This window comes from Egretta garzetta, unplaced genomic scaffold (assembly GCF_000687185.1).
Source record: "Egretta garzetta isolate BGI_Z169 unplaced genomic scaffold, ASM68718v1 scaffold202, whole genome shotgun sequence".
Lineage (NCBI taxonomy): Eukaryota > Metazoa > Chordata > Aves > Pelecaniformes > Ardeidae > Egretta > Egretta garzetta.
In genome coordinates, this window is record NW_009258891.1 from 1,136,260 (window position 1) to 1,159,280 (window position 23,021).

General features: G+C 53.1%; 1 protein-coding gene across 1 annotated transcript in view; it reads right to left on the minus strand.

Annotated features, from left to right (window-relative positions):
* Nucleotides 1–7,712: 7,712 nt before the first annotated feature.
* LGR6 (leucine rich repeat containing G protein-coupled receptor 6) overlaps nt 7,713–23,021 on the minus strand; it is a 149,221-nt gene continuing 133,912 nt past the window's right edge. Inside the window, exons 13-18 of the mRNA XM_009634098.1 lie at nt 21,554–21,625; nt 19,509–19,580; nt 18,646–18,771; nt 16,504–16,664; nt 10,960–11,040; nt 7,713–8,950 (exon numbers count right to left, since the gene is read on the minus strand). Coding sequence (XP_009632393.1) covers nt 7,713–8,950; nt 10,960–11,040; nt 16,504–16,664; nt 18,646–18,771; nt 19,509–19,580; nt 21,554–21,625 — 1,750 coding nt within the window. The remainder of the gene's footprint in view (nt 8,951–10,959; nt 11,041–16,503; nt 16,665–18,645; nt 18,772–19,508; nt 19,581–21,553; nt 21,626–23,021) is intronic.

Consider the following 23,021-nt stretch of genomic DNA (forward strand, 5'->3'; position numbering starts at 1 on the left):
GGAAGAGGTAGAGAAATTGGGAGTGAAGTTGAGCCTGGGAAGAAGGGAGGGGTGGGGGGAAGGTGTTTTAAGATTTAGTTTTTATTTTCTCATTACCTTACTCTGATTTTTTGGTAATAAGTTAAACTAATTTCCCAAAGTTGAGTCTGTTTTGCCCGTGACAGTAGCTGGTGAAAGATCTCCCTGTCCTTATCTCGACCCACGAGCTTTTAGTTATATTTTCTCTCCCCTGCCCAGCTGAGGAGGGGAGCAACAGAGCAGCTTTGGGGGGCACCAGCCAGGGTCACCCCACGGCATTTCCACAGGCAGCTAAGGCAACGCACTCCCTGCATCCTTGTGCCTGAGAACCAGATGAAGGTTGAGAGGTGGGAACCCTCATTTAGCCCTAACACCCATCAGCTGGCCAGCATTTCGAGAGCATTTCAAGAGCTCTGTGGCTCTGGCATGGGGAAGCTGGCTAGCCCATGCGCAGGGCCGTACTTGCTCCGTGTCCTGGGTGTGGATGCAGCAGGAGCTGCATCTGCCTGCATCCCGTATCTGAAGGGCAGAGTGCCCTAGCTGGAGTGGCTCTGGTGTTGGAGTGCTGTCTGCGTTCTTACATACGCACCGAATGTACTGAGCAGATGAAGACGAAGGGAACTCCAATCCCAAGTGGGGACTGTTGCTTGATTCCCTATGGAGCTGCAGGAAGAGCATATCCCAGTGAGTATAAGGGAAAGAAAAGAGCCAGCTGCAGCATTCCCCAACTCCCTTCATCCTTCACTCCACATTGAGGCCTTACGGGCAGTCATACAAATCCTAGATGTTTATTTCCAATCATAAGTAAATACCAAAGCACTTCAGAAAATGTCTTTCTGCATCTTTAAGCACCTATGCATTATGGAAACATGGAATTGTTTGGGTTGGAAAAGCCCTTTAAGCTCCCCCAGCCCAACCGCTCCCCTACCCCTGCCATCCCACCCCCAAACCCTGGCCCTCAGCACCGCCTCTGCCCGGCTGTTAAATCCCCCCAGGGCTGGGGACTCGACCCCTTCCCTGGGCAGCCCCTTCCAGTGCCTGACAGCCCCAAGGGGAAGGAATTGTTCCCCATGCCCAACCTCCCCCTGCCCTGGCACAACTTGAGGCCGTTTCCCCTCATCCTGTCACTTGTTACTTGGGAGAAGAGACCAGCCCCCACCTCACTACAGCCTCCTGTCAGGCGATAAGGTGTCCCCTCAGCCTCCTGGGATCCTTTAGGACAGGAGATAGTGACTGTTACTTAGGGACCCTCTGCTCCGGCCAAGCCTTAATGCTTTAAGCCCTGTGGGTCTTGGGGGAGGTGCCACAGAAGAGGTCAAGGTGTTTGACTCAGGTTATGACTGGACAGTATTTGCGTGTGATTCTTTTTCCTCACTAATTGCAAGGAAGTTACTTCAGTTCTGAGGCATTCTGGAAGCTGGACCTTTTTGTTTTTTTCTGGGTTGGCTTTTCCCATTGGGAGCTCTGCTTTTCCTGTGATTTTTCTCAAGGGTCAACTGGGTGCTTGCTTGTACAATGACATCCCAGATACATCTGAAGCGAGGACAATGAGCAAGGATCCTGTGTACTGGTATGCCTTGAAACATAACTGGAGAGACTTTGCATAGACTTCGCTTTCATCCTAGGTTTAAGAAACCTCCTAGCAGAATACTTCCCAGAATCCTTCTGCTTCCCAGCCAAATACTTCCCAGCATAGTAAAGGGAGAGTGCACTGGGATTCCGAGAGGAATCAGAACAAGCTGTTAACTCTTCATGCCTTGCAAACCTGCCTCCTCTGCTCCACGGTCCTGCCTATCACCTTTCAAAGCGGTGCCTCTCCCTCCTCTGGGTATGGGATGCAGACAGCTGGAAGCAAAGTAGATTGCAGACAGATCTGTGGCCTTGACTTCATTCCTGGGAGCACCCAGTTATCAGACTCATGCCTAAGGCTCTGAGGACACCAGCTCCGCTGCATGGGAGCAGCGTGGCCTTTACCCAGCAGAGAAGGAGCGAAATGCCATTTCCTTGGCAGCACAGGATGCCACGAGGTGATTGCTCCATGCTCTGCCCTGGCTCCCTGCTTTTTTGGGTGTCAAACCCAATGTCTCTTGTAGTTGAGAACCCTCTGTGCAGTCATCCATCAGATCTCACCTTTATCTGTGCCAGTCTGCCTATCTTTGACTGCTCCATCCCGAAACTCTGACAGACACCATAGACTGCAGCAGATGCAAGGGAAACCGACACCATGGCCAGTGGAGATCAAAGATCACAAGGTCTTTCACTTTGAAAACAAAAGCCCATATGTTTGATCCCCCTGATGCTTTGGCTCTGGACTGTCTGTGCCTACACCGGCCAGCGTCCCTTCCTGGGGCTGTGATGAAAGGAAGAGGTGCATGGGGTTGCAGGGCTGGCAGCGTAGTGTCCATATGAAGAAGTGTTGAGTCTGGATGGCAAGGGAATGATTCCAAAAGGAACTGGAGTTAACAAAATACTCACTGGCAAAAAGTTGAGATGAAATGCCACACTTTGCTTCCAGGAGCTCAAACCAGGAAATTTTGTAGGAATGAGATAGCTTAGAAGTTCCCAATCAGGTCTTGAACAGTAATGGTCCTTGCAGCATGTTTGGAAGAGATTGTCTGAAAATATGAATATGGTTTTGTGTCACTGGAGAGTAGGGAAAAGGCATTAACCCTTTGGTAGGTCAGGGTATAACCTGACACTGCTAAGGTCAGCTGCCAGGCCTGATGTGTGGTCTATCTCAGTCTCGAAGATGGGCTTGAATTCTCCAGAACATCTCTGTTTTTCTTTGGCCTCCAAGGAGGCCAATACCAGATACTGCAATCCCATGCAGAGCTTGCTTCTCATCATATGCTTTCCCATGGCCACGGCAGTGCTGCCATCCCATGCATTCCGGAATCATGGCCGAGGCTTCCAGAAATCATAAAGCTGGTGGAAAACCCAATGAGATTAAAAAAAATACTGAAGGGTGCTTGCTTCACTGGCTTTATTTCAGAGGACTTGCGCATCTACAGCTGTGAGGGCTGGACAAAGTGAAAAATGGACATCTGAGAGTGCCTACAAACAGTCCTGTTAGACAATGCTTCTGCATCCCTCAAGGCCAAAATCCTCCCTGATATATGCTGTCTCTCCCATTCAGGGTGTCCTGCCAGTGCCTTACTGACGTGCAGGGGAAACCTCAGCTGTGCCCAGCCCTGACAATGGCTTCCAGAGCAGCTCCTCATGACAGCTCATGGCAACCCGGAGGGCCTCTGTCTGGAATAAGCCACATCAGCCAAAATGTAACCCAGAAGGCGCTGTGGCCTTGTTCTCCTCCCTTTCAATGTGTCTCGCCACTTCTGCACCCTCTTGCTCGCCCTGGCTCTTGTGCAAGGTGTGCTACCATCAGCCCCTGGAAGCCTCTGGTGTGTCAGAGGGGACCCAGGGCCACCAGCTGAGTGGGAATTGCCAGCCCAGTCTGTCCCACTGACAGAACTGCCACCTAAATATTGCCTTGGGACTCACAGCCCAGCTGCACTTGTCCAGCCATGAGGTTCAACTCACTGGCTGCTGTCTGGGGCTGTTTGGCAGCCAGACCTCTTCCAACCAGGAGCGATTGTCTTACAGGAGGGGGCGGGGGGCAGACTTAAACTTCTTTCTCACTCTCTTAGTTTCATACATCCCCGTCCAAAGGCTGGAATCCAGGGGAGCCCTGTCTCCAAGGACCTCTGGTTGCTGTTGGGAGGCCCATGCTAACCCTTGGTGACCTTGAAGAGGATCATCTGGAAGGGAGGTGTTGTATCTCACCTAAGCCAAAGCTTAGTCCAGGAGGCAGAGGAGCAGCCTCATGTGTTCTTGCTGGTGGAGGACGGGGAGCAAGTACTTCCCTCTGTTCTGGGCTTGCTGAAGTCATTTCACACCTTGGTTGGTTGACCAGCAGTGGTTTACATAGTCCAAACTGACTCCCATGGGACTGGGTCATCCATGCTGGTTGTGTTGCCTGTGGAGCCTGGCAGAGGGCTGAGCTGCCTGAAGGTCCTCAGCCTGGCATCAAGGGCCAACCCAGCTGCTAAGAAGGGAGATAGAGTGGTGTAGGGTTGCTTTTACTTTTGTTTTTGATAATTATTGAATTTAATGTTTGGTAGGGTGGAAAGCCACGTGTACACTGTTAGAGATGTGACGAAAGGCCCTTTAATGGGCGTTCATACTCTGGATTTAAGGCCTGCAATAGCAGAGGGGAGGATGCTGATCCATAAGCTCCCTCTGTTTCTCAGGCACCTCCGTGGGCCAGGACAGAACGTGCTCTGTGTTTATGCTCCCTCCTTTCCCCTTAGTAATCGTGCCAGGACCACAGCTCAGAGAGGGCTTCAGGGTGCATTTGCTCTAAATGGGCTCTGAGGGGCTCCCTGTGGCCCCGGGGGAGCAGAGGGTCTCATCCCTGCTCCACGCGAGCTGGCCAGTGCATAAGTACCGAGGGCTCTGAGCCTGATGAGAGCTGACTCTATGGGGTAGAAAAGAGGGTGCTGTGCTGGCTGGTGCATCGTGCAGGATCTGCACCCAGCAGCTTTGTTCTCTTTAGGGTAGACAGTTCCCAGGTTGCCATGAGATGGGCGCTGGCTTTGAGGGGCGACTCTTTTAACCAGGGCTTCCCTGGAGGCAGCCTATGGACCCTTGATGGGTCACCACCCCAGACACCTATGAGAACATCACAGCAGGATGTGACCAGAGACTGTGCGAGGGACAGGCAGGTTGGATGAGGGCTGTCATTCATGGAATCCCAAGAGGAAGCTGTTGGCTCTACGCCATCATCTCCCCAGCCGTGGCAGCCTGTCCATGCATGCTGACGTGTGTGTAGGAAGTCCATACTTCCTACACACATGACGTGTGTAGGAACATCCATACATTTTGGGAGCCCTACCTACCAGCTGGGACCACCGGGGACTCAATTTCTGCTACACTGACCATGCAGCACCCTGCTTCTGTTGTCCCAAGTACTGCTCAGCTCCTGCTACCGTGATGTGGTGTGACTGTCCCCTGATGGCCCAGTGCCCATGGAGAGCCCATGCATGCCCTCCCTTGGGGACAGTTGTCTGCCAAGTGTTGGTCTGGGTACCTCATGCCTGCCAACGTGGCGTTAATGCTCCTTGCAGCAGTGCAGTGCAGGGGATTTCAGGCAACCCGGTGTTGCAGATGGTCTGTGACTTGTCGTGACGCTCATTGTGTCAGGGGGACTTATTTTGGGGTGTCTTACAATTAGGGATTTCCTCATGGGGTTAGGATACACACTGGGGAATTTGAATTTATGCCGTGAGTGTATAATCCCACTTCTGAAGGAGCATTTTGTTTCTGCAAATCAAACTAGATATGAGTCTTTCCCAGTCACATGCACATGAGCAGGCCTAAGGAAACAGAACAAAACGGCTCCGTGTTTTTAATGAGCCAAGCATGAGAACGGACTTTGAGCATCTGTAGGATTCAGTGCTTAAAGGGGGCCCATGGGAAAGGTGGGGACAAGCTTTTGAGCAGGGCCGGCTGTGACAGGACAAGGGGTGATGGTTTTAAACTAAACCAGGGTAGGTTTAGACTGGATCTAAGGAAGAAATTCTTTACAATGTGGGTGGTGAAACCCTTGCAGGGGTTGCCCAGAGAGGGGGTGGAGGCCTATGATTCTATGATTCTATGATATCAGAAGTCTGGATCAGGTATTCAAGTATTACAGCAGGGCTTACTTTTTCACAGTTCCCACCAGACTGCACAGCAGAGCTTTGGATTTTGTCACTAAATTTGGGGGTCCCATCCTCTTCTCTAATCTTTGGGTCTCATTCCTCTGATGAGGAATCTGGTGTCCCTGCTCACTGCAGGGGGGTTGGACTAGATGACCTCTAGGGGTCCCTTCCAACCCAAAACATTCTATGATTCTATGATTTCCTTGCTGATATCTCAAGTTTTTTTCTTGAGATAAGACTACAGGGCTGGTGTGAAGTGAAGGGAATCGGAGCTAGGCTCTGTCTTTGTGTGGGACCCCCTGTTGTGTGACATCCCTAAACCTTTAGGCAGCAGACTCTGGCCTGCTCATGAACGCGGCCACAAGATGCAGCTGAGCAGGGGTGCACCCAGCTGGGTCCTGTCCATGGGGTCTGGAGAGGGATGCTGGTGATGCCATTCTGCTCTGTAAAAGCAGGCAGCTTGGCTCTTCCCTCTGAAGAAGAGGAGCGGGGAGGATGGTGCCAGCTGATGTGGACACAGTGAGGTTTCCCAGTCCTCGCTCAGGCAACAACACCCAATGTCCAAGCAGCCGCTGCCTGGCTTGGCTGAGAGAGGCAGCCCAGAATTGACCCAACCAACAAGGTGCTTTTCGGATGCAAGAGGACAGAAGGCAGCTGCTGGTCAGCAACGGGGCTCATTTATTATCTCACAAAAATGAATGACTTATACAGCTGCAGTAATGTCAGCAGAACCAAAGCTTTGCCCAGGGCCTGAGCTCTGACCGCGGGCTCCCTGCTGCATCGGGCGGCAGTGGGAGGGTTTGTGATGGAGAGAATGGATTTAGGAGATCCCTGAGCTGCAGGGAGCAAATTTGAGACTGTTCCCAGTGGCCTGTGTCCTCCTGATGCCATCATCCCACAAGGCTGATTTCTCTTCCTTCCTTCTACACAAGCTGCCCTTAAAATAGGGGAGGGCAAATGCAGCCCCCAAAATGGCTATTCTGCGGGGAGGACAGGTACCCACAGACCAATGGCCTCTTCCAGGAGTGAGGTATGGGGGCAGCGAGGGAGCCAGACCCCGTTTCCAGGTGGCTGTAGGCAGGAGTGCCCTGGGTGTGCTGCAGCGTGTGGGGGTAGAGGGAGCGACGAAGGTGGAGGAGATCCCTTGGGTGCCCTGGCCAGGCGCTGCCGAGGGACCTCAGGCCAAGCACCTACATTTCTCCAGGGAGGTGTTTGGATTTGGCTGCCTCAGGGTTCAGAGACCCCTTGTTAGACACCGTGGGCCGGATTGAAAGAGGGGCCATGCATCCCTAACTCCTGGTATCATCTGAAAGTGGGGGTCCTGCCCAACCCATGAGGCTCCTGGTGGATGGAGCAGAGCCTCCCAAAATGGAGGCAGTCCAAACCTCAGGTGCACACATGGGTACACTGCTTTAACCCACTTCCTCTGCTCTTCCAGTTAATGGCATGGGGCAGACATAAGCCCATTTCCAGGGGTCTGTGGGACCTGCGGAGGACCCTGGAGGACAAGGCCTGAAGTCCCTATGGGTATCCACGTCATTGCAGTTGGCCATTTTCATGTGTTTCTGTCACAGAGCAGTGGCTTTTTTTCGCTAAGACGTCTCCACCTTGAGAAGACACGCTTGGCTTTGCTGCAGGCTCCTCCTGACTTGCGATGCTGTAGGATGAGGAGGAGGAGGGTCTGACCCATCTCCTGAGCTGGTAGGGCTCTCTCCCAGGCAGTCCTTAGCAGGGGAAGCACTCGTGCAGGGGGTTTATCTCCTCCCGTGGCCAGCCCTGAGTATCCAGAGCTCAGTCAGAGCCCTTCCAGGCAAGTGGCAGCTGGCAGAGTGGTGCCGGTTGCCCAGGCAGATATGATGGGGGGTGAGGGTAGACGGGTTGTACTGGTGCTTTACATGGAGCAGCCTGCTGTCACCTTGCTGGCCACCCGGCGCTGGGGCTGGCCCTCAGTGTGTGGTGTGGGGCTGTTCGGCACGGCTACTCAGAGGAGGTTTATAAGTGAGACATGTAGGGCGGCGTGGTCGGGGAGGGGAGGAAGGCTATCCGGAGGCTGCTGCCATCCGGGTCTTGACTCTCTGAAGCGATCAGCACCTCACTGTCATTGAGGCAGGGACAATGCTCAGAAAAGCCCCTCTCCTTCCCCCTGGTGCCCACCCTTTGCTGGCAGGGGACAAGCGTCATGGAGGGGAAGCTGTAGCTGTCGAGGATGGGGTGCACTCCCAGGGAATCAGGTGTCTCGAATATGTGGTCGATGTCAGAGAAGCTCACCAAAGCCTGAGTGGAGTCATAGGAGCTTTTGTCAATGTCATCGACCCCACAGGACCTGGGGTAGCTCCCCTTGTCCTGGCCCTTCTGCCTCAGCAGGCGGAGGTCATCTCTGAAGTGGGGGTTGAAGAGCAGGTAGAGCAAGGGGTTCAGGCAGGCGGGCAGGGGCAGGACCACAAGGAGGACGGATTTGATGACCTCTGGGGTGATGAGGAAGAGGTTGAGTGTGGAGGAGAATGTGAGGAAGGCCACGGGGCAGTAGAGGAGGCAGTTGGTGAAGATCAGCCAGGCCACATGCTTGACCATGGCACAGTCCCAGACAGCACTGAACTCCCCCTTCAGCAGGTTGCAGTAGAGTCGGATGTAGGTGCCCGTGATAGTCAGGAAGCAGAGCATGTTTGTCATCACCAAGGCCACAGTGAAGCCCAGGGTGGCGGGTTTCCCATCCGGGATGGGATACGGGAGGCAGAGAGGGGATGCTCCATATTCCCCAACAGAAAAGAGAGGCAGAACGCCAGCCACAGAGGACAGCAACAGGCAGCAAAAGGCAGCAGCCTTGACCTTGCCTAAGGAGGGTGACTTTCCATAGCCCCGCACGCAGGAGACTGAGATGCTGCACTGCACGGCAGCCAATGTCAGCAGAAAGATGGCAGCCTCGGAGGCAAACACCGACAGGAACCCCGTCACTCTGCAGCCTGCGCCCGTCTCCCATCTGGCGCCATATTTGGCAAACTGGCCATAGGTGAGGGCATCGACGAGGGCCAGCATACTGCAGTAAATGCCGGTCAGCATGTTGGCTCCAGCTATGGAGACGATGATGAACTTAACTGGAGAGAGGTAGCTGGGAGAGGCAAAGACAGCCAGAATGACCAGCCCGTTGCAGAGCACTGAGACCAGAACAATGACCCAGACTCCCAGGCGGATGATCCAGCTCTCAAACAAGTGATCGCAAGGCTTGAAGGGACCTGGGAGAAAACAAAACCCGAAGTTAAACCCAGAATGTACCGCTCTGCTCTGGCGGTGCTGCTCGGAGCGACAGCCTGGTCCCAGGCCTCTCCTGAGCCCACCAGCCCTTGCCTATTGAGTGCTGAGGCTGGAGAGGACCACTCAATGTTGTCTGCCCTCTTCTGCAGCAAGACATCAGCAGTGCTGCCTCTTGGCTCTGCCCCAGCTCCCCTGTGCTCTCGTCCCCACACTGTTGTGCCTCTGGGCATGCCGACTGGGCCTCCTCTCAGATCTTGTCCAGGGCAGAAATGAGGGGCGGGGAGAGGTCATAAGTGAAATGCGAGAAATGGCAAACTTATCAGAGCTCCCAAAATGTAAAAGGGTCAGGGCCTGGCATTGCCACCCCATGACCATATGCACGGTGAAGCTTTCTTGCTCTCCTGTCCCACCTGTGCCACGCTGTTCAGTGGGAGAGAGTCTGAGCTCCAGGTGGGCCTTTGTCCAAAGGGACTCATAACCATTTCTGTGGGACTCCAGACCCACTAACGTGCCTGGTGTCAGCCTGGAGTTTGGGCTGCAGGATGCTGCGCCTAGCTCTGACATTGCCAGCCTCTGCCCTTACGCTCAAGACCTTGGCTAAGGGGTGTCTTAGCGTTTCTGCATGAGATACCTCTGCATGGAAGGGATGGCCAAGATGGGATGAAGTGTGAGAGCAGGAGGAGGAGGCAGCTGGTGGGGAGGAAGAGAGGGAGGGAGCTGGGGTGGCAGGGAAGGGACGGAGAGGCCTGGGCAAGGAGGCCATGGGAGGATAGAATCATAGAATCACAGAATCGTTTGGGTTGGAAAAGACCTTCAAGATCGTCAAGCCCAACTCTTCCCCTAACCCTGCCATCTCACCACTAAATCCTGTCCCTAGGCACCTCATCTGCCCGGCTTTTAAATACCTCCAGGGGTGTCAGGAGAAAGAATGGTGGAGGATGGACATGGAGAGAAGGGGGAGTGAGAAGGGAAGGTCATGGAGGAGTAAAAAAGGCAACTGGTGGTGGATGCTATTTGCCAAAGGAGAAAGAGGAGGGAGGGGAGAGAGAGTGGAATGAGAGGGAGTTGCCTCTTGGAGGGATTCAGACGTTACAGATTCAGATGTTACAGGGATTCAGATGTGAGGGGCTCAGGGCAGGAGCTCAGCACAAACAGAAACAGGATGGGCCAAGATTTAAGTGGTAGAGAGCAAAAGAAATTAGAGGAAACTGAGAAATCTCATTCAGATCAAAGAGGGTGGAGGTCTTTGGCTGGCTTTCCTCAGAGCCAGCACCTCTGCACGCAGGTGCAGGGTATGTGCTCTACTAAAATCTTGCTCCTTCTCATCTCTTTTGCAGCAAACTCAGTGGGAAAAGTGGTGAAAACTCCATCCCTTCCAGTGTCCCACAGCTGCCTGGATGGATCCAGGCTTCTCCAGCCTCCAGCTCTGCTTGTGTAGGACACCACTGAGCTGAGAACGGGGACGAAACCAGAAGGCATCTTCCTCATGTCCCAGCCAGCCTGTGCCTGCTGACATGTTTTTGATGGAAATAAGGAGACAGTGTCTGGGTGCAGTCCAGCACCTCCCTTCTCTCCCTTTTTCAGGAAACAGAGTAAAATACCCTTGCAGTTTGCAGTGCTGCGAGTGTGATCAGGAGACCAAGGACAGGGTCTTGTCATGCAGCATTTTGAGCTGGCTGGGACAAAGCAAAGTCTGAGTCTTGCAAGGGAACAGGAACTTCTTGGGAGCCATTCTGCCTGGGGGCAGGTTGGTGGGTCGAGGAGCTGGCGATACCTGGGACTCCTGGTCAGGGATACCATGGCCTTGTCCCCTCCTTGCAGGAGGGCAGCTACATCTGAGTGGGAGAAGGAAACTCCTCGCTTGTCCCCAGTTTGGCCAAAGCCCAACCATTCAGACTTCTGACCTGCACGTCTGTGAGACGCTGCAGGAAGGGCCATGGGATCCTCAAAGGGCCCCAGCTATGTTCAAAGGGTTCCCCTGGCTGCTCACCGGGGCTTGGTGTGCACTGAATAGTAGGGTGCAGCTTTGATTCCTCAAGGTCCAGCTGGAGGTCATCTGCATCTAGGTCATCTGGGGAGAAAACAATGAGAAAAGATGCTCAGAGAAGAACAAGCAGGGCTGTTGGGGCTAGCTGGGCCAGAAGCTTTTCCCACTGCCTGTCCCCAACACAGACTGTCCCAGCCAGTTCCCAGCCCACAGGTTCAAAGTAGCTGCTGGTGTCCAGTTTGTCCCCTGCAGTCACTGCTGTAGAGGGAGAAGGTCTTGTAAACATTGGTGGGTTGCAGTGTGGCCAACCCCTCTGTTTTTAGGTTACTCCCAACATGTAAGAGGCCCAGATCGCAGAGTTGTGTGACTGCAGATCCCTCCTCCCAGCATGCTTTATTAAAAATAAATAAATACTCTAGCCTATGTGGTTACAGAAAACAAAGCCTTCAAATGCATCTTCTAAATGGAAGCTTTCTGGGCAGGCTTTGTCCAATGTTAGCTCATCAGCAAGGACTTTGGAGCTTTGTTCAAAGAGAGCCATTAGCCTCCACTTGCAGCACAAATGCTGCGTCAGCAACCACCACCGTCAAACGGCTCAGAAGCAAAAAGACAAGAGAACCCAACATTTATTGCTTTATTTTATGTCCTATGATTTCTTAGGCCCTTGATGCCTTGTTTTTAACCCTGAAGGTTCCCAGCCCTGGACTGGCTTAAAGGCAGACTGGTTGCCCATGACTGTAGGCTTTGGATCCGTGGGGTTTATGCAGCCAGGCTCCACTGCCCTTGGAGGCTCCATCGTGCTGGCAGCTGCACCCCATGCCAGGCTTGGGGTCTCTGAGGGTCAGGCAGACCCCCCCTGCCTGAAGGAGAAGCTGCTGGAAGAGAATGGGGCTGAGCCCTCAGCTGTGGCTTTGATGGCCTGCAGGTGTAGGCCATCACCAAGGACAAAGGCATCCTCTTAATCTAATCCAAGAGGTGCTTTTCTGCTTTGTTCCTTGTTCCTCTTCAACTACTGCTGATCCACAGCACGAGGACACAGCGAGGGCAGCTGCTGTCCCGCTGCACCATCCCCACCCACGGCACCAGCATGGCTGGCTGCTCCCGCTGGGGATCTCCGGAGAGTTTTCTGTGGGTCGGAGCAAGGGGAAAGGATGCATTTCGTGCTTGACACAGCCCGACAGCCAGGGAGCTGGATCTGTGGCTGTGGGATGAACTCTCCCTTGGATGATACGGACTGATGCTGGTGCCCCAGTGTGCACCTGGCAGGAAAGGGAGTTTCCACAGTGCTGAAAATATGGTTAACCTAAGTGGGATTTAGTTGCCTAATCTGCTTAGAAATGGTGCCTCCATGAGGTCTGCTCCCTGCCAGTGTTTGAAAATATGATTGGCCTTCTTTGATTAAAGATTGATGACAAATAACGAGCTATCTTTAGCACCTCCTGACAAGCATTGTGGCTTTCTCAGTTTCAGTGAGCTTTGGAAAAAACCTGCCATTTTTTAAAATCTGTCTGAATAAGAGTTGAAATATTAGTGCTGCTTTGGAGTCTGGCAAGGAAACACTCACAGTGGGATGGAAAAATATTTCCTCCTTGTATTTTATAGTCTTATAAATCTCCAGTGTCTTTTCCATCCACAGTGCGGAGGCTGTGATGAGCAGTCATGATACTCAAATCAATGCAGAGACCTGCACTTCCTGCGCCTCCCTGCCACCCAAGCCGTGGTAACATCAAAACGTAATCGGTCCCCATCCCTTTCTCTTCAAAGGGCCAGAATGCACAAGGGCTGGCTTTAAGCTTAGGTTAAACATTGACATGAAGTGAAGGAGCGATCTTTTGTTTTGCCTGGACTACTGAGCTAGCTGTGAATTGCAAAGCAATCCTCGGCCAGCACAGCGGGATTCAAAGCAGAAAATGGACCTCTGCTGGAAATCCATACTTCTCCCAGCCTGGGAACTGGGGAGAAAAGAAGATGGCTGTTGTGTTCTAGCACGGCAGACTGCATTGTTGTTGAAGTAGCCCTTTTTTATCTGCATTTTGCTAAGGCACCTCCACTTTCTGAGGCCTTATGGAAAAAAACCACTTTGCTAGTAGTGCCCTTTCCATGGAAAATGGTTCCCAGCCAGCTGGACCAACACCAAAGTGGGAGGAAGAGGAGGGGAAGGGGTAGAACAAAAACCACTGGGCTGGATGCTTCGTCCCCTTTTGCATTGTCTGCCTTAGCCAGGACAGCCCCCCCGTGGGGTTCGCAGATACTTGCAGCATAGGTGGCCACAGGGAGCCTGGGCAGGTGCTTTTTGGGGGACACGAGTAGCCTTCTTGGGTGACAGAAGCAGGAAAAGTGTAGCTCTAAGGACCCTCAGGTTTTGCTGGATGGTTGCAAAAGTTAATTAGTCAGCTTTACAAGCTAATGGAGGTGCTGGACCGGGTAAAGAAGCGCCCTGTTGTCAAGGGTGACCATGCAAGTGTGTTCTCTTCTCACTTTCCATAGCTCTGTTCCATTATTGCAAACAAATGCTTATAAGTAAATACATCCCTTTCTGTCCTCAAACCAGTGGGCCCAGAGAGGGATGCTGGGACTGGGATGGAAGTGCCCTGTGGCCGTGGCAGTACTTGCACTTTTCCTGCCCTCCCTTTGCAGCCAATTTTGGGAGGGTGGCAGGAGCGAGGGGTGGAGAGTGTTGGGTGACGAGCCCCTGAGCCATCTTTGGGCTGCTGCCCCACCACATGGGACAGGCGTGGGGCAGGGGGGATCTGCTAAACACCACCAATTATAACCCAAAGTCCCAAGCACTAAAAATTTTGGAAACACTCTGTCATGACAAGGTGGCAGAGTGATGAGCCATGCGCCTACCACAGTCCTTTGTGTCTCGGGCAGCTGCTACTCAGATGTGAACAGACACACTGGGGCAGTGTCCGGGGGGCTGCCGCGCATCTGGGGCCCTGGGAGGATGGGAAAGAGCTGAGCTGGTCCATGGCACCACGTGCACTCTGTGGCTGGAGTCCCTTGGGTGCTGGGCTCAGCTGAGGGATGGGGGCTGGAGGCGGGAGCGGGACAGGCTGCTGGAGGCAGCATTGCCTGGCTGCTGGAGCAGGGCTGTGCCACTGGGTGCCCATTTCTCACGCCTACTGCCTGGGCCCAGTCGTCTTTCGCCACCCAGCTGTGAGGTTCTGCAGACTGGTTTGCAAAGGGCTCCTCGGTCCCTTGCTGGAAGCACTGTGCAGGGCGGAGGGGACATGGCTATCTGGCGCGTGCCCCATCCCTCTCACAAGTTCTCCCACAGCATCCAAGCTGATGAGCCTGGCTGTACACTGCAGGGACAGAGCCCCGAGTTATTTTCACTTAAAGAGGGGACATGGCTATCTGGCACGTGCCCCATCCCTCTCACAAGTTCTCCCACAGCATCCAAGCTGTTGAGCCTGGCTGTACACTGCAGGGACAGAGCCCCGAGTTATTTTCACTTAAGACCACTTTATCTCTTGCATGGAAGGAATGTTTGGGACATATTTTTTTTTTTCCTCTTTAATGAGGAAGCATTAGAAGATTCATATAACAGCTAAATACCCCTGGTGGCCAACAGAAAGGAAGTATGGGGAACAGAAATAAAGCAACAATTAATTAAGTGAAATAGCAATATCACAAACCCCTCATCATCAAAAGTAGCCCATGCATTGCTGAATGGTAAGGAGAGTTATCTGCAAAAGCTCCACGCAGTAGGGAAGGACATTCTTGTGCGGTTCATGTTTGCACCTCTGTGGTTTGGTATTTCAAGACAAACCCAGCGCTTTCACCTCTGCAAATGTAGCCTTTATGAGCTGCTAATGGTCTCATCTGGCACATCTTAGAATTCCCCTCTGGTCGTAATATCTCATGAACACACATATAATCCATGAGGCTGAGACTGGCTTGGAGCTGCTGACAGGGCCAGGAGGCATCAGACGCTTTGGTGCCCAGCAAGAGGAGGTCTGTAAGCAGCACCATGGGCCGCAGCTGCAAACTGGGCCTTTCCACAGGTGCTGCAGTTTGCTGGGCAAACACCCCAACTAAATGCACAAGGACTGAAGGGTTAAAGCATGGGCTGCATTACTGGTGGAAAAACTGACCCAGCTGAGAAGGAATTCCCGCAGCGATGACCATAACACATGGCTCCTCTGTACTGCCTGCCCAGTGTGACCACCAAGTCTACCCTGCTTCCAGAAGCCACATCGTGCTGGTACGAATCACGCTTGCTAGCCTCTGGCTGGACTTTTAACACATTGCTAAAGCTTGTTCTTAGCCCGTGAAGGGTCGGGGCAGGGCAGATGGCAGGAGCAGGGACGCGGGGCTCGTGACTCACTCGCTGGCTGTGTTATAAAGTGTCTGGGTGATCCCGTTCCCATCACTGCTGTCACACAGAGAATCCAAGTGCTCTGGGTCTCCAGATCTAGTCCTGCCTGCTTAGGATGCAGGAGGAGATGCTGCAGAGCCCCTGGCTGGGTGCACGGTGTGCCCAGGAACCGGGGAGTCAAGTGCTCCCCAGGGACTCAGCCCCCTCCCCACCTCCTGCGGGCGCACAGCACGCTGTGCCTTTGCCTACGGGGCGTTTCAGACCTCGGAAGTGCATGTGGCCTCTGTATTTACACAAACATATAAACAAAAGCAGCATCCAAGCTGTGTCCTGAAATGCTATTCCAACTCTCCAGCAGTTCCAGGGGAAGCAAAGGGGCTCATGCTTCTCTTCATGGTATTCTGAGATTCCCTCGCGAGGGGATCACGCCAGCTTTCCTCCTGGAGCTGCTGTTGTGCTGTGAGCCTGTGGGTGCAGGAGGTGTGCTTTGCACACTCCTCTGCTGGCCTCGTGCAACAGATTTCACAGAGAAGTGCATTTTGGAGTGCAGAATAAATTGACTCTCGAGCAGAAAGCGCTGCTCACCTTTGACTGTGGAGCCACTTCTGCCCTGCATATGCCAGCGCCTGTGCTGAGCTCATCGTATTCCCCAAACGTGTCCTGTTCATACCTGACCCTGCCCTTTGCTGTAGCATCAGGGTGTGTGCACAAAAGTAGCACAGACACAGGGTCCACCTCCAGCCAGCTGCACATTCCCATTCTCTGAGTCTGTTCTCTTATTCGGCTTAATCCTAGGGTCCATCCTCTGTGTGTGGTAGCAACGAAGACCAATGTCCTGCCAAAGGCTCCATACTGCCCAGAAGTCTAATGACCAAGCGCAGAAGCTGTCCCGTGTAACTTCTGCCACCTTGCAGTGGCTTGGGTAGCCCCCTCTGTAGTCAGCAAGGCCAAATTAGCAAAACAAAAAGAGCACTGCCAGATATTTCTGTTAGATTGTGAAGGTTTGGATGGGCCAGATCAGCTCTTTCTCTAACATAGTGACACTAATGGAAGCCCATTGACAGCAACTGGCCACCAGAGCTGGAGGAGGATCAGTCTGCTTGCCCTGAGGCAGGGGTAACCCATGGCTGGTTGTGGGACCATCCTGCAAATGTGGGGTCGCATCCTAGCTCACAGGATGGCCCTGCCCATGGGTTGATCACCATTCAGCCCAGTTCACTTACAGTGATTATCAGCGTGACCTGGAAACAATTCCGTGGTCCTCTTGTGGGGATCCTCCTCCTCAGGGCTCATGTCTTCCACCTCCCATTGGCTGGACATCTTGAAGAAGCTGCTGCAGCTTCCATAGGCGCAGCACTGGTAGGCGTAAGGTACCTCAAGGACTCTGCAAAGGAACAAAGCAGAACTTTTAGGTGCATCCCCTCCATGACCTGATTCTCCATTGCTTTGCATTTTTTGCTTAATTTTCGTGTGTGACAAAAGCCAGGCTATCAGGTGATGCTTACATCGGAGCAGGACTCCTCTGCTAGAGTTCCTAGATAATTCCTAAAAATCTTTCTGCAGTTCTCCCTTGTCTGAATTGGCCTCCCCTTCCCATGCCCTCTGGCAATGTGCCATGTGCATGTGGAGTCTTCATTTTTTACCTCAAGGCCACTTTTTGCTGGGCATCCTTTCTCTTGTTCTGGGTGAGAAGCTTTCAGCAAGCTTGGGCAAGTGCAAGGTCCCCCTTGCTTGCTGCTGAAGGTCAGAGAGGCGCCCCCAAACGCCCGTTCCACGAGCGTGGCTTAGCCCTGCCAGCTCCGGCAGGGAAATCTCAGGTCTCTCAAGTGTAGCAAGCTATTTTAATATCTCTGATTTCTACTTGAACGTAGAATTGTTAGTTAATTGTAGCATGTATTACAAGGTTAATTAAACAGCAGCTGAACATCATCTGGATGAAATACCAGGCTATCAGGCAGCAGCTGCATTTTCTTCAAAGACAGCAACTCCTGCTTCTTTGCTGGAAGTCAGGGGCGCTGCTGATGAAGGCAGAGGAACCTCAGGTTTTCCAGACAATTAAGGTCTTCTGACAAGATCAGTAAATATGGTGAAACTCTATATTCTGTAAATATGCTTTTGTTTTAAGTTCCCAAACATTTCTGGCTGAGCCCTGGGAGGCTATGGAAACTCTGCATACGAGCTTGCTTCCTGTTACAAGCTCCAGATTAAATCCTGTTATTGAAAGGTGGCAGGGAGGTACAGATCCTCCCAGGATGGCTAGGAACTGTTCTCAGATGATTCTTCCAGCCATGTGCCCCAAGAATAAGACATGGCAGTACCCCCAAATTTAGGAAATGCTAATGGATCCATTGCCGGGCGTGGTTCAATGAACTGCTCCTGCAGACTCAGTTTCGCTGGTACAAATCCAAACCAGCTCCACAGATGTCAGTGGAATTAGTTTAGTGGAGGAACGCCCCTGGAAGTGCTGACCTTGACCTGCGCTGCACAAGGGACTGCTGTCTTGGGTGTGGAAAACCCTCCAGAAGCTTCTGGGGTCCCTTGCCATTTGGAAATCAGTCATGCAGCAGATCCCAGCTATGATGAGTCAAAAAAGGCAGAAGAGAAAGCCCTGCAGGCACCACTGCTGAGGCAGACCAAAGTGAGAGCTCCGCACCTTTCACTGAACCTGACCCCAGTGTTGGTGCAGCGATCTGTGACCCCAGCAGTGGGTGTGTGAATCTGAGAAGCTCCAGCCGTGGGAACCCATACTGGGTGAGTGGGCATCAGCTCATGCATCCTTGGCTCCAAGGCAACTACCTGGGAGACCCAAGCAAAAGACGGCTTCACCTTAGGGGAATTTGAGTCATCTGGACCATGGGCCCCTCAGCCTGAGGGCAGGTGCCATGCTGGAGACCACCACTAAGGGAGGGCCAGGAGAGCCGGAGCCTGCAGTGTGGCGCTGCGCTCCGAGCCTTTTGCAGCCTCGTCTTGCTTGGTTTGACCCCTTCAGGCTCCTCATTAATCCATAGCAGACCAGACACGGCCACACAAACAGAGTTTACTGAAGGCAAGCTGGATGTCATTAGCTAGGACTGGCTCCTGGGAATGTTTTCCACTGAGAGGAGCCCTGAGCTGGGTCTGCTCCATGCTTTCCACTTGTGTGTGTGTTTGGGGTGGGGGTGGCGGGCCCGGGAGCGCATCACCACTCTCCCGTGGAAGACTTTAAAAGATGAAGCGCGTTAGTAGCAGATGAAGCTTCCTCAATCTATTGGCCTGAAAGGATGGAGGAAAGCATGAGATAAACAAGGAACGCAGGAGGCTGATTGCTATAAGCAAATACAGGCTGGGCTGTGCGCCAGAAGGGACAGAGCCTACAGCACCCGTACCTCATTTTGGGGAAGCTCTCCTTGGTGAAGGGCTCGGAGAGAGCCAGGTTACCTTGGAGCTTCAGATGGGTGAGTCCACCCAAACCATCCAGAGGCAGCGTGACCAGCCGGTTATCGGTCAGGTCCCTGATGAAGGGAAAGCAGAGAGGGAGACCACGGTCAGGGTTTGGCTGCTAGAGTTATCTCTACCAAGCAGAGGCTTGGAGAGCCCTGCTGCCTGCCTTGCTTGCTCCCTCAAATGTGATGCTGAAATGGGGCTGGGTGCTGCATGGGGACCAGGATCCTCTGGAGATAAACGGACTGATGCTGCAGTCCCTGGGGGAAATGAGAGGCGGGGGTTAATGCCCATGCTTAAAGCGCTGGGTGGTATCTAGCCCCCCGTGCACATACCTGCCCCATGCTTTTCTTTCCCCACCACTTCCCCCATAATAGGGCAGGTATGATTGCAGCTCCCAGCTCATAAAATACCCAAGGGTCTTAGTGAGGGGGCTGAGGACTGGGGACCCCTCCAGAGCCAGCAAAGATGGTCTGCAATGATGCTCTCTGAAATGGTCTATCACGGTGATCTTTCATAAAGGTTTCAAAGGCAGGTATGAAAGCACCAGAACCTGGAGGTACTGGCTTCAGTGTTCAGGATGAAAGCATCTTGAAGATGGCCCCTTCTGCACTCTCATCATTCCTCTACTACTGATAGAAAACCTTGGGATTTGGTCTTCCCATGTCAGCGCTGAGACATGCACCTCAGCAGTGCACCCTGCTGATATCTAAATGCCAGGCGTCCCCGTCGCCTGGGGAGTCAGTCTGAGGTCCTCCGGTACCTGCTGCCCACGGCCCACGGTGAAAGAAATACCATTGCAACTTACAGCTTGGTGAGCGAGCGCAGGGTCACAAAGGCTTCGGGGTGAATAAACTGGATGTAATTCCAGCTCAGGTCTCTGCAAGGCAAGGACATGCAAGTAAAAGGGGTGCAGAGCAGGACAGAGAAACCACTGACACTGGCCTGGCCAAGGGGTTTGATGCGAGGAAATGTGGGATCTGCAGCTCCTTGGTCAGCAGCAAGTTCTGTCTCACTGCAGCTCCCTGGAGACAAATCCATTTGGGTCTATATATGGGTGGTTTCTAACAGAGGGCACAGGAGTTTGCCTTGCAGGACCTCCTCTACTGAGACCAATGGGAAAAGTTCCTTTTTGGGTTAATTTCTGTAAATTTGGAGCTTTAATGCTAACATGTTAAACCTCAAAGCACGAGACAGATTATGCCTTAGAGCCAGAGCATCCCTGATGTGGGCACACTGCTGGGTGCCCAGGCAAGGGCAAAGAGGGTCAGGAGCTGTGTGGAAGACCTTACCACTCCCTACAACTGCCTGAGAGGAGGGGGGAGCCGGGGGGGTCGGGCTCTGCTCCCAGGGAAGGGGCGATGGGACGAGGGGCACCGGCCTCAAGTTGTGCCAGGGCAGGGTGAGGTTGGCCATGGGGAACAATTCCTTCCCCTTGGGGCTGTCAGGGGCTGGAAGGGGCTGCCCAGGGAAGGGGTCGAGTCCCCAGCCCTGGGGGGATTTAACAGCCGGGCAGAGGCGGTGCTGAGGGCCAGGGTTTGGGGGTGGGATGGCAGGGGTAGGGGAGCGGTTGGGCTGGGGGAGCTTAAAGGGCTTTGCCAACCCAAATGATTCTATGATTCTGTCATTCTGTGAAGGTGAACCAAGGTCACCTTAGAGTGTCTGTCATGTACAGTTGGCTTGGTTTGGGGAAGGGTTCCCCGAGGCTCCTCAATAAGCTCTGCTTCCATCTGAGCTAGAGTGCTCATCTCCCTCTGTCACCAGCAGGGAGGAACCTGCAAATCCAGAAGCATTTCTTCTCCTAAGGCTGACTCCATGAGCAACCTCCTACATATATCGACATCTCCCCAGCTCTGAAGGGGGCCAGGGTGCCTGCCCAGATGTGTGTGTCTGACTGCGGAAGGCTGAAGTTGGGTGAATCGAATCCTTCCCACAGGGACCCTGTACATACCCAAAGGCAAATGCTAGCGCTTGCATGCTCAGCTGTACGCTTGTGTGACCGTCAGTGTGGCAGCAGCACGCCTGTATTTGCACGCTGGTCTGTAGCGTTACGTGGAATACGCGAGTGTTGCTGCGCAGTTATGAACATGGTGTGCATGACGCTCAGGGGATCTCGAGGAATGCTGGCCTATTAAATGACACTCAAATTGCTGCACAATGGGAAACAGCTTTTATGCGATTCAGTTCACTTCCTCACAGTACAGTAAATAAATACCATTGGCACTCGGAGGGCTCTTCCCACATGTCACAGGGAGAACCATGCCCTGCAGAGCCTTCCTAACTTCTCAAAGGTGCTGAGCACTGAAGGGGGCTGCCTACTGCAAGGTCACCATGCGTGTATGATACGTGCACGCTTGTGTGCACTTAATACATCTAACATATGCTTTTGAGTTGTGGGGAAACAGTGCCAAATCAAACGGGATGTTCTGCACGGATGTTCCAGGAGTGCACAGCCCAGGACTAGAATGTGTAAGGGAAGGGGTGCTAGAGCTCTTGCACACCATGGTAAATCCTTGCCACGAGTCCACGCGTGGGCATTTGGGAGGCTGGTGTCCGTAATGTGTGCTGAGCAACACAGGAGTTGCAGCGTGTGCTTAGAGCACGTGGCGTGGAGCGTCCGCATGCCTGGCGGGTAGGGAGTTTCTCTACAGGGTGTCTCTGCACGCAGAAGGGAAGCCAGGGAGAAGGTTTGTGCCCTGTTCTTATGTAAGAGGAAGTGGAAGAGGGACGGGGTGGCAAAGCCTCCCAGCAGAGGCAGATGGGTTGGGAAACTCCACATCAGCCTGGCTGGGTGCTCACAGTTCCCCTTCCCCCAGCAGAGAGCAGTCATCCCTCCTGCCGGACGAGACTTACATGGAGCGCAGGGCCATCAGCTGCACAAAGGTGTCTGCTCTGATTTCATGGATCCTGTTGTGCTGGAGACCACTGAAAAAACAGAAACTGGTTTGATAAAACAGCTGAAGGCAATGTTCATACTTTGTAGGGATCTTTGTCCCATGGCAGCAGACGCAAGCTGTCACAGTGGAAGTTGTCACTTGAAATTGGGACACCTACTGTTATTTCAGGGGCAAACAGGATGAGCAACAAAACAGATCAAAGCCATTCTCTCCTATGGGAAGCTCCAGGGGTCGGGCAGCCTCTCCCTTTGGTACCATCATGGCACAGTAAAGTGCCATTGATGTGTGATGGCTAAAGGTGCCCCATTACCTCCAAAGCCACGCTGATTTCCCGCTCTGCTCCACCGTGAGCAAATGCTTCATCCAGAGCAAAGGAGGAGAGCTTGCATCTGGTAAGTCAGCAAACAGCTTGGTGAGACCCTGCAGGAAGGACCGTACGGTGCTGCCTTTTGCCTTGGTGATGATGAAGGGGGTTTGAGGGCTGAAGGCATCTCAGCTTTTCATGAAGTATCCTGATGTCTTGCTGAACCCACCATCCACACCCTGCCTGTGTGTTTCCGTGAAGTGCCTCAGCCCCTGCAGACCTGCCTGCCAGCAGCCCCCTGCGCTCCCCAGGGCAGGGAGCAGGGTCAGAGCTGACATGGTGGTTGCTGACTGACGTGTCCACTCCCCACGCCCCTTGAGAGGCATCCAGAACTGATCCAAGCATCCACTTTGTGGGAAACATTCACAGTTTCTCAGTTTTCTTTTCCCTAGTGTGGAACAACGGTGAATATTTTTTAAAATTCCTGCAAAGTGCCCGTCATGAATTCCCAGACCTGCAGAAGTGGTGTCCTCAGTGTGTGACCTTCTGCAGGGGGAGACAGCCACTGCCTGGTGCTCTACCTACAACTGCCCGGGGCATCTCTTGGAAGGCTAACCTGCCTTTAGGCTCAGAAATGGTCTTGGCTCATCTCACACAAGGACCTGCACGTGGTGGCTGTAAAGTCTCAGCTGGTAGCTGGTATTGGGCCACACGTTCATGTTTCAGAGACGGGAGCTTGATGCTTGACCTTTAGGGGTCCCTTCCAACCCAAAACATTCCATGATTCTATGCTCTCATATCTGCTCTACTGCTGGTTTCTCAGTGCCCCATGCAGCCACGAAGGCATCGCTCCTGCTTCTAGCTGAGATTGCAAGCACGGGCCACAGGAAGCTCTGTGCACAAATTTGGGGGTCTCCCTGAGCGTAAGAGGTGGAGCTTGGGAAGAAGGGGTATTGGAGCAAGCCAGGGAAAAATAATTCAAGGATGTTTAGCTGCAAGGGACCACCTGTGTGCTGCAGGTAAAAACCTGCACGTTGGCAGTTACAGCAGGGCGACTGGCACGCCTGAGTTTTTTGCATGCCAGGCTGCACCACCATGCACCGCCAGACTTGTTTCCAAC